Source organism: Ipomoea triloba, chromosome 1, assembly GCF_003576645.1.
Source record: "Ipomoea triloba cultivar NCNSP0323 chromosome 1, ASM357664v1".
NCBI classification, from domain to species: domain Eukaryota; kingdom Viridiplantae; phylum Streptophyta; class Magnoliopsida; order Solanales; family Convolvulaceae; genus Ipomoea; species Ipomoea triloba.
Window position 1 is genome coordinate 29057283 of NC_044916.1, and position 10505 is coordinate 29067787.

Here is a 10505-nt window from a genome sequence, read left to right on the forward strand (position 1 = left end):
AATTTAAAAAAAAAAAAAAAAAAAAAAAAAAAAAAAAAAGGTAAAAATGCCACCAAATTGTACGAGATAACGAGAAAGTAATCCACACAATACATCTGCAATATTCCAATATAACATCATACACAAAGCCTTGATCAATAATAATCATTTTTTGGGTGTAATCTTTCACTTTCTACTCATTTTTTACTCAATGTTAGGTGTCCTACTCATTTTTTTTTAAAAGAAAAAAGAAGTGAACCACTGATTTATTCATTCGTTTTTCTTTACTCAATAAAATCTGTATATATGACGGGAGTTATATTCCATGGGATTACATCTATTATTTTCTCTTAAAAATCAATCAAATCTTCTTACTAGCCTATTGTCTCTAATTACCCTACTGGCATAGCATTTGACATTTTTTATTTTCTTCAACTGGCTTATTTCTTTTATTTTCTAGCATGAAAAATTCTTTTTTATGAATTTAAAATTTAAAATTCATATAACCAATCTTGAGAAAGAATCCTAGCCGCCAGCATATCAGTTAAATTTGCATGTAATACCTCCTGGCCTGGTGCACAAAATTGATCAAGTACAGATAGATGGGGATACAAGCACACCAAGTTAGAATGCTACTTTTATTCTAGCAAACATACCAACGGGGTTCAAACCTGTAAGTTGTAAGGATGTCTTCAAAGCTCATACAGCGTTGCTATATATTGTAGATTATAGTAAATCTTCCCGCCAAAAGAGTTGATTGATAAATACAAACATGAGTTTGGCATTCCGTAGTGTCTAGTCCCTGCAAGAGAAACGAGAAATTTAGTCACTTATTCACCTAATGACAGGACTATCCATAGATACAGGCAACCAGTTCCGTTGTATAACTAAAGTTGTAGAATGAGTTAATGAGTTGCCATCACTTGTGATAATAGAAAGGTTTAGACTGCCCTCTGCGTTTAGGGTATTGCCTAAAACTACTGTCAAATTCCACAAAAAATATAAAGTAGTCATCATATGAAGCGCTGTTTCATATTGTTTCAAGGATGAGATATTTTACCAGTATTTGATCAAGCCATCCCAGCCACACGTAGCAACTTTACTTTGCTCCAATGGATGCCACTCGCAACCAATGCATACCCCATCATGACACTTGAGGGTTCTAAAGACTTTGCAACTCTTCCAATCCCAAAACCAGCATCTACCTTCACCATCTCCGGAGAGGACAAACCGCCCATCAGGTGAGAAATTAACCTGACATGCATACCCAGCTACAACATGTCCAGCAAATCTCTTCTTCTTGTTCAGCTGGAACCTCTCTCTAGCGCTGTAGATAAGAATTTGATTGTCCAAACTCTGGGCCGCAAGCCAATTCCCATTTGGATGTGGTGAAATGGATGGCATAGAGTGCATATGGGGTTCACTAATATACTTAATAACAACAGGAATGCCAAATTCCCAAACGCGGAGAGATTTATCATCACTAGAAGTTACAAACCTCCTATTGTCATCCACAAATGTGATTGTATTAACTGCTCCGAGGTGCTGATCATACTCCTGAGTAATCTGCCCAGTGTTAATATCCCACTGTACTATCTTCTTATCGCTCATACCCGCCAGAAGTACATTCTGTTTATCCTCATCGGGATTAAGCCTCACCACATAAGGTACCTTCCCTGTGGAAAATGTAGATATCACCTTGCCAGTCTCTGTATCCCAATACTTAATATTTTTGTCATAGCTTGCGGTTAAAAATTTAGTTCCATCATTGCAAAACCAAATATCTCTCACTGCCTTTGAGTGCCCCATGTAAGTCCTCATACACTTGCCTGAATTGAAAACATCCCATATCTTTACTTTTGTATCCATCCCAGCAGAGAGAATCAAATGGCCATGCTTGGGGAAGAACCTAATAGCAGAAACTCCTTTTGTGTGGCCACTCCAAGTATGCACCAATCTCTTTGGAATATAACAATGATCATTCTGTGGCTTTGCATCCTTAGGAGGTGCAATCCATGACCTTCCCTGATAATCCCTCTCTTCCTTACCATGAAATGTACTCTTCTCAACCAAATGCTCTCCCTTTTCTCTTTCACCTTTCTCCTCACCCTTCTTCTTCGCATACTCTTCAGCATACTTCTTTTGCTCCTCAGTTAGCTCAGTTTGCAAACCCTCCTTCTTCCCAGACCAAGGGCTCTTTCTATTCTTCCTCAACCACACCTCAGTGGCCGGATTATCCACTTCTGCTGCATCAACATCCTCCTCACCATCTCCCTGATCATTCTCCATCATCTCCTTCTTTTTCTCAAGCTTCCTCTTCTTCTGCTCGTGTTGTGGTATATTATACACTGAAATTGCATCATTCTTCTTCAATGCATCCATATCCCCAACAAAGTTATTTGCCGAGGGGTCAAATGCATAACCATATTTTTGAAACGTATTATACTGCTCATCGAAAACAAATGGCTCAATAGCAGCATTTTCCACAAACCCCAACTTGTGGTTGCGGAGGCCCTGTGCAAGGCCATCCTTTGCATAAGGGTGTGCAGGGCCATAAATTGGTGCCCAGAGCTGGTCATAAGTGGGATTAAATGAGACTGTGTGTTGAGTTGGGTCGAGGGGTTTTGAAAGAGCTCGAGCCGCACTTCCAGCAACTGTGAGGGCCAACATGGTGTCGTTAACTTTTGGGGCGGCAGATTTGGATGGGAGTGACATCCGGACTGGAGATGAATCTGGAGAGTGATTCAAATGCTCAAACGGTTGGGAATTAGGGTTTTGGTTGGAGGATTGTGGTTGTTCTTCAGATTGCTCTTCGTCGTCCATTTCATCATCAGCATACGAGTGTAAGAGATCCATGATGTAGAGAATCTGAATGACAAAACCTCAGACTATCATATATCTACACAATGAAATATATCATAATGAATTTCACAGTGCATATTCAAAGGGAAGTAAAAAGGTTAATAATGGTTACGAGCAAGCATGTAACAACCTGTTACACAAAGTCTACTGGATGCTATATGCCTATATTACAAATGCTTACAAACATTGGGAGTAAAAATGTAAAGTAAAAAAATCAAATAGAACACAAAATGAAGTCTAGCTGCTATTGTTATCCAAAGTACTGAAATGCATATTTAATACAAGTGAAAATCAGCGAATGAATATGAGGCATAATTCAATCAATCAATCAGTAAGCAAGGAATATTAACACCAAAAATACAGAAAAGTTTCTGTTTCCAAAGGCATTGCAGATGTTCCAGAAAGGTCTTCCCCCGGCACTCACCTCAACTCCCCCAAGGAACTAAGTAAATGAAAAGAATATCCAAAGGGAATGCTATTGACTGCTGCAGTCCTTCAATATCCACTTGCGCATAAAGCCAACGCATGTAACGTTTCTAGTCAAGGATAAATGAAGGGAGAAAAGCTGTTACAAACTGAAGAGAATCAGATTATGCTAACCTGTGCTTATCTCTAGGCAGCGGAGGAATGAACAAAGCCAGATTAAAATAAAAATTAAAACCTCTTAGCCCTATGCTGTTGTACAAACAAGTGGAAAGAGCACACTGGATTGAAGAATCATATAGGAAAATCAAAGTCGAATACTATCCAGTTATACTAGATGAATGCCAAAATATGATAAATTTGAGCGATATAGGGACTGGCCAAGCAGCAATCGATTTTTAGAGGTCAGCTGGAACCAGGAGAGTAAAGGAACTACTCCTATGGGTTACAGTATCCTATATATCTATCCCAGTCCCCAGATCTGGAATCAGGTAAAATCACCTTTGCAACCCAGGCTGGGCTCTCCCAGTCTTGTTAATTTCTAACCAAATTTTTAATTAATCAAATTAAATGAATTGTTAAACTCAAAGCATTAATCTAACCAAAATTTGTTGGTTCAATAACATTGCAGCAAATCATAATCTAACCAAATTTTATATTTTTAAACTTTAACTGAACTGAAATTTGTCAGTTCAATAGCATTGCACCATTGCAGCATCCTGGGTTACCTGACTATACTTTGGCAAGACCAGACACTCAAGACACCAGAAAACCCCCAAGTAAAAGGGGGACTGGGGAGAGGAATGTAACAGTATCTATTTTGGCAAGAGTAGACACCATTGCAGTAACATTCCCTCTTTTTCACCTTTAAAAAAAAAGTACTAAAGAAGTTTAACCACAAAATTTGAACAAGTAGAAATCAATCAAAGAATTCATATAATTCTGTCCAAAAAGTTGCAATGTATATCGTGTGAAGCTAACAAAATAAAAGAAAGAACAGCAAAAGACTAAAACTTTAGTTCATAAAGTTCACATAATTAAATCCGAAAGCATGAACTTCATAAACAGAATTCTCTGACCTTTTTTCTACGAGACTACGACCACAAACCAGTGTAATCGAGAAGATAGAAAGTGAATACTACTAGCACCGAACTCCAAGATGGATTCTACTTATCCGTATCCGGCGGCGCGGCGGCGTTCTCCGTTTGCCGGAAGGTGGCGATGCGATACTGTTGACTTGTAATAATTCGGCTCGACTGATCCGACTATGGGTTTATATGGAACTTATGGACTGTGGGCATTGCGTCATTGGGCTATGAGTTCATAGTATATATACTTAAATCTATGGGCCTATGGCCTACTATTTAAATTAAATTAAAATTTTTGAGTAATTTGATTTAATTGATGTTTCAATTCGAACTAATAAAAAATCAATATTTTTTGAAATTCTAAAATCTGTTATGAATAAATATATGTGACATTTCTACATTGTAATAGAGTGTAGTACTAAAAATTATATGTGGACATTTTATATTATGATAATACATTTTCAGCCATTATAGACTTATAATACATCCTTTATAGACTTATAATTATAATGTAACTTGTCTATCATGTATACATTGAATTGAAGGGTGAATACTAAAAGATAAATGATTATCTATGTACTTTGGTAGTGAGAGGTATTCGGGTGCCACTCTGCGTGGAGGGCGAGGATGAGACAGTCAAGACAACGGCGAGGGATGTACTCGATTTTGGATATCTAGTTGACGACCTAGTAGGGCTCATGCATCACTAGGGTTTTGATACGGTCGTTGTAGAAATAAACATCGAAGCAATTGTGAGACTTGATCCACATTCCACGATGTTGATAGTCATGGTTGTGCACAGTTTCTTGGAAAGAGGGGATATGTAGTTGTAATACACTTGTCACGATGATATAGGCGTCCCATAACCCATAACCATTTTTTCTCGAAAACCAAAACCATTTTTTCATATATATATTGATGAGACATGGGACCCTAGAACCCATTTTTTCAAATAGTACTGCAAAATGCACAAGGCTATATGGCATTTGAATATTATCATCCATAATGTAATTAGCTTCATTCTTGTAGGCTATTCAGTGTCTCGGTGGTAATGGGTATGTAAACGAGTACCCAACTGGGAGTTTCCTTTGTGATGCCAAACTCTATGAAATTGGGGTAGGGCGAGACTAGAAGAATGATAATTGGTCACGAGGAGCAATGAACGATGAATTACCACATTAGGATACGAGTTCTTCATGTTATGGCTTGTGATTTAACACAGTGGAATTGAAGCAGCTTGTCTTGGCTGACAGTGCAAGGTTAACACAATTGCAGCTTTTATGCCCATTAATAATGGCCTTGTTTGTACCATGCCCACAACCCAAAACAGGAAAATTTCCATCCTAGTGAAATTTCCAACATGGAATGTGGGGGTTATGGTGGAATGGCATGGCAAGTTGCCCTTTTATATAGTTTTTCAATTCAGTTTAATGCTTATGAACAATTGCAAAAGGAAAGGATATTATTCTAATTTCTAATATCATATTATATTTTAACTTGTCCTATGAATCCCCTCTTTGGAAAACTTCATTTTTTCCAGTTGAGTGAAGGGTTGAAATTTCATATATGCTGTTGCTGTCTTGAGCCTCAACATAATCCTTTGAATAATGAGAGATTATTCCTCTGAAGCTTTGAATCAACTTTTCCATTTCCACAACCCCAAGCAACTAAACAGACACACATACATATGATCTGCAATTATGTGAGAAGAGAAGTTTGTTTAAGAGTTGCATCCTATTACCATACATCTTTTAGTTACATCAATTTTGATACCATTTAAACTTTTCTGGATGCAATAAATATGCCAAAGAATTTAGATTTTGCAAATGTCAGTAAGAAAAACAGCAAAAGAAAAGACCCAGATGAATAAGAAAAGAGCAGCAGAATAAGAAGAGTACTAAAGAGATTCCCACATCGGCTGAATAGAAAAGCTGGAGCAGAGCAGTCTCTTATAAAAAAGGGCCGAGTGCTATTGGGTTCCATACTTACCTGGACGGGGTCAATGGGCGATCAACAAGGCCCATGGCCTAGGTTGATGACTTCCATTGCACTTTGGAAGGGTGTTAACTTAAGGTCTACCTTAATGGTGGAGCCTACGTCATAATTTGTGGTAGAGGGGGCCTGCGTTCGCGCGGCCCCTACCCAATTTCAAACCAAATTTTGGGTTTCATTAATGGGCCCATTTATTTGTTTCATTAATTTTATACGTAAAATTTGGGCTTTTTATATTCGTTATTGCTTAAATCGGTATGGTCTACTAAAATAAATGCTTTAAACAGAATTAAAAGATAAAAAATGGATAAGGCAGTTGATGGCATATTGACCCAATGACAACAAAGGCCCGTAAGACATATAAATAGCTCAATCCACAAAATTAGTCAGATCAAAATAGCCAATAGAAGATAATTATGGTGATGGTTACAAAATACAAATTATATGAAGACACTAAATGGTGATTATTTTATAATTAAGGGTCACTAATCAAGTCATCCCACCAATCACAATATCTCTCCAATTAAGGTATTCATCCCATTGATTGTGTTCCATTATCATACGCACCAAAGACTTTTGTTAAAGCGGAATGGGGACATGACAAAATGATCATTCTAAAACTCCACCAAAAATATCTTTACTCTTAGAAATTATATATTCTAAACTTGAGCTCTTTATAAATGTACATGTACAAAACATTTCAAAAGTATAGTGGGTTTAACTTGACACCATTGTTTATTTTTTACGGGTAATTAATATTGATGCATATTAAAAATAATGATGTATTCAAATATTTTTTAAAATTTTACTTCTTTCCATCATATTTTATTTTCTACATTTTTTTTATAAAAAAAAATTGTTATCCTCCATTCTTCATTTTGGTACTGCCTAGACGGCTAGACCCTTGATCCCTAGGCGTAATTGTGGTTCGGTCTCAATTTCAAATTGTCAACTCATAATTCCATGTCTCAAGGAATTGGAGGTTTGGTTCGAACACTAATTCCAACCTTAATTTTTATTTTAAATTTAGAAACTAACGTTAAACAAAGTAATAATAATATTTAATAATTTTTGAGCTTTCACTTTGTCTAAAATTTAAAATTATTTATTTATTATTTTTTCTATTTAGAACCAAACCCAAAACCTTGAGTTGTAATTTTGAATTGAAACCTAAATAATGTGTATGATTTCACTTATTATTTTATAGGACCTGATTTGATTTGAATCCTGATCAACTCCTATTGATCTCACCCAAAAATAACTCAAAATAAATGGTCCAAAACTAAATTATAATGCTAGGAGCATCGCCAACCATTTGTGTTGGTTGTCAGGGTTTTTTGCCACATATGAAAGAGATAATGTGGAAAAAAAAAAACATAGGAAAAATTTATGTAGCAAACAAATTTAAAAAAAATTCATGAGACACGCCCAATAGGTGTGTACTGCATACGCCAACTGGTGCTCGCAGTGCGCACTATGTATATTTTTTTATCTTCTTCAGCACAACTCTCATATTTTGTATTTTTTTCTCGCTCTCTCCCCTATCCCCACCACAAAATTCACCGCCCTAAAATGGTACTATTGAAAATGGTCTTAGCAACACCTACCTACTACACCACTATTGACCTTGGTCTTACGTCCCCGCAAAAAAGTACTTTGTCCTTACCCATCATGCTAAAAAATGAAAATTCATACCTTATCAAGAAATAAAGGATATTGTAAAAGGAACTTTTTGTTCGCATTAAGCAAAAATCTAATTTCGATTGATCAATAAGCGATTCTACCTTTTTGTCACGAAAACGATTGGCCCCATTTGTTATGTTTCGTCATTGCTAAAACCAAATGTCTCTTTCTCTTACCTTAATTACCTCCTTTGACTGCCCCATCTACACTTTCGCATTGAATTGTTTCAATAATAATAACAATAATAAAACATTTTCTAGGAAATGTCAAATATAATTGATTTTCTACTACCTTAAATTCGTGAGAGTAGGATCAATTATATAATTTCTATCGTCGCTCAAAATAATATCCTAGTTTGTTTTATATACACCTATAACATGTACAATTGTAACTTGAGTAATTCAATACAAACTCAATAGTTCTCACCCTTTTCAATTCCAACTTATTCAAACCTAACCTTACTCATAAGGCATTCACCGAACATTTGGAATCAACTCCACCTTCGCCATACAATATTAAAAAAATGATCCTTTTCTTCAATTTCAACTTATTCAAACTGAATCAAACCTAACCTTACTCATAAGGCATTCACCACATAATTTAAATCAGAACATTTGGAATCAACTATACCTTTGGCATACAATATTAAAAAATGATCCTTTTCTTCAATTCCAACTTATTCAAACCTAACCTTACTCACAAGGCATTCTCCAAATAATTTAAATCAAAACATTTAGAATCAATTTTGATCTCCACCTTTGCCATATACTCCATATATATATATTACACTAAATAGACATCTTATTCATAGAATAAGATTAGCTTTCAAGATACCCATAGATTGTATCGGATTGCAAAATCTGAGTGATCTCCCCCTAATCTAATGAATGGGAGCTTTGATTTCAAATTAAAATCGTAAAGCGTCTTTTGTTAAAAGGTCTCATTCCTATAATAATTTTGTTGCTGAACTGACAATGGAAATCAGAGAATACTTGCTATTTGTTCAATTTCAAATAGGCAGTTAGGGCCTGCAAATCCAATTTATAGCGCAAATCTCCATTATTTCATTCCATGGAACAACGTTAATACAGATTTACAATATAACAGCAGCGATCTAAATGGAAAGTAACACAACCGAATACATCGCACGGCGAACCCATAACCAGAACTAAACGCAAACCAAGATCAAAAACATAACTTATCTATAAAATTTAAACCTACACCACCACTAAAATGATGGTGCCCTAATCAAAGATCAACTTAATTCCTCCAGCTTCCATCGGAAGCACCACCACCCCTCGAATAACCGCCACCATAACCACGATCACCGCCATATCCGCGGTCACCGCCACCATATCCACGGTCGCCACCGCCATATCCACGGTCACGGCCGCCACCGTAACCTCCACCATAACCGCCTTCCCGTCGACCGTATCCGCCTCCGCCTCCGCCTTCACGGCGACCACCACGGAACCCTCCACCTCCGCTTCCGCGAGACTGTGCTTCATTTACGGTAATGTTACGACCGTCAAGGCTCTGGCCATTCATAGCCTCGATGGCGTCCCTCATGGCATGTTCGTCCTTGAATGTGACAAAGCCAAATCCCCTGGATCTACCAGTCTCCCGATCATTGATAATCTAAACAAACAAAAGAGGTCACAACACATCAGATCTGCTTCCAATCATCCGAAATCCGATATAAAACAATCATACACATATAGATCCAAATAAAAGACGATGAAACAAAACTCGATCAATCTTCAACTCTTAACGAAAGAGGAAGACGGAACGTACCGTTTCACGATTAGGAATAACAGTAACATAAAAGTAACAGAGAGAGAACAGTAGATCAAGTAACATAGGATATTAGTAACAGAGAGATCAAGTCGGATCGGATCCGATCACTGCTCTGGCATCAACCGACCTTCGATTCGAGAATCTCGCCATACTGACCGAAAGCGTCATCAAGGGTTCGTTCGGTGGTGGCCCAGGCCAAGCCACCGACGAAACACCTAAACTCAACATCTGCGGAAGCCATTTTTAGAGGAAAAAAAAGCTTAGCACAACTGAAAGTACCAAAGGAGAAGAAAGAGGCAAAAGATTGATGAAGAAAAATTGGGAGAAACGATTGGATTATATAGGCGGTGGATTCTAGGTTTAAGGCAGATAAAGTGCTGAAGATGCGCGATGAACGGCAACGCTTTTTTCCCTTTCTGCCCCCGACTTTGTGAACTACTATGGGGCTGGTTAGTAATCTGGTTGAGACGAGTAAGGCCGTGTTTGTGAATTGCCCAATTGTTATTCACTTCCTTTTTTGAAAATTTTTGATCTTTTATATAAAAATACAACTACTACCTTATTTTAAAAATTAATACCAAATGACCCCGGGCACTTTTAGAATGAGTAATGCTACTATGCTACAGACTCTCATGACATGAAAGTATTTAATTACTAATAAAATTATATTTTTAATAAGTA

The 10505-nt window shown here is 36.9% G+C and overlaps 2 protein-coding genes and 1 non-coding gene across 12 annotated transcripts in view; 1 reads left to right on the plus strand and 2 right to left on the minus strand.

Annotated features, from left to right (window-relative positions):
- LOC116029965 (pre-mRNA-processing factor 17-like) overlaps positions 1-4520 on the minus strand; it is a 5431-nt gene extending 911 nt beyond the window's left edge. The window contains exons 1-4 of one of the 8 annotated variants that reach the window (XR_004100354.1): positions 4344-4520; positions 3266-3377; positions 1040-2847; positions 651-781 (exon numbers count right to left, since the gene is read on the minus strand). Coding sequence is in view for 7 of the 8 variants with exons in the window: in XM_031272026.1 (XP_031127886.1) it covers positions 775-781; positions 1040-2835 (1803 nt within the window). In the remaining variant the exon portion in view is untranslated. Of the gene's footprint in view, positions 1-458; positions 782-1035; positions 2881-3265; positions 3407-3992; positions 4176-4343 lie in introns of those variants that run through there. The other 7 variants (XM_031272026.1, XM_031272049.1, XM_031272033.1 and 4 more) reach the window with 7 other exon arrangements.
- Positions 4521-6333: 1813 nt separating this feature from the next.
- Positions 6334-6494, plus strand: LOC116002390. Its single transcript, XR_004094431.1, has one exon. It is a non-coding gene; the product is annotated as a U1 spliceosomal RNA (small nuclear RNA).
- A 2573-nt stretch (positions 6495-9067) lies between these two features.
- Positions 9068-10162, minus strand: LOC116000734 (glycine-rich RNA-binding protein-like). Of its 3 annotated transcripts, XM_031240638.1 has the most exons (3): positions 9952-10162; positions 9509-9665; positions 9068-9478 (listed from the first exon to the last, which is right to left on the minus strand). In XM_031240638.1, the coding sequence occupies exons 1-3, from the start codon at positions 10063-10065 to the stop codon at positions 9288-9290; spliced, it is 462 nt and encodes a 153-aa protein (XP_031096498.1). In that variant the 5' UTR covers positions 10066-10162; the 3' UTR covers positions 9068-9287. The 3 variants fall into 3 exon arrangements, with proteins under 3 accessions (XP_031096498.1, XP_031096497.1, XP_031096499.1); XM_031240637.1 differs by having other exon boundaries at positions 9068-9665; positions 9952-10158; XM_031240639.1 differs by having other exon boundaries at positions 9068-9665; positions 9822-10107.
- Between the last annotated feature and the right edge of the window lie 343 nt (positions 10163-10505).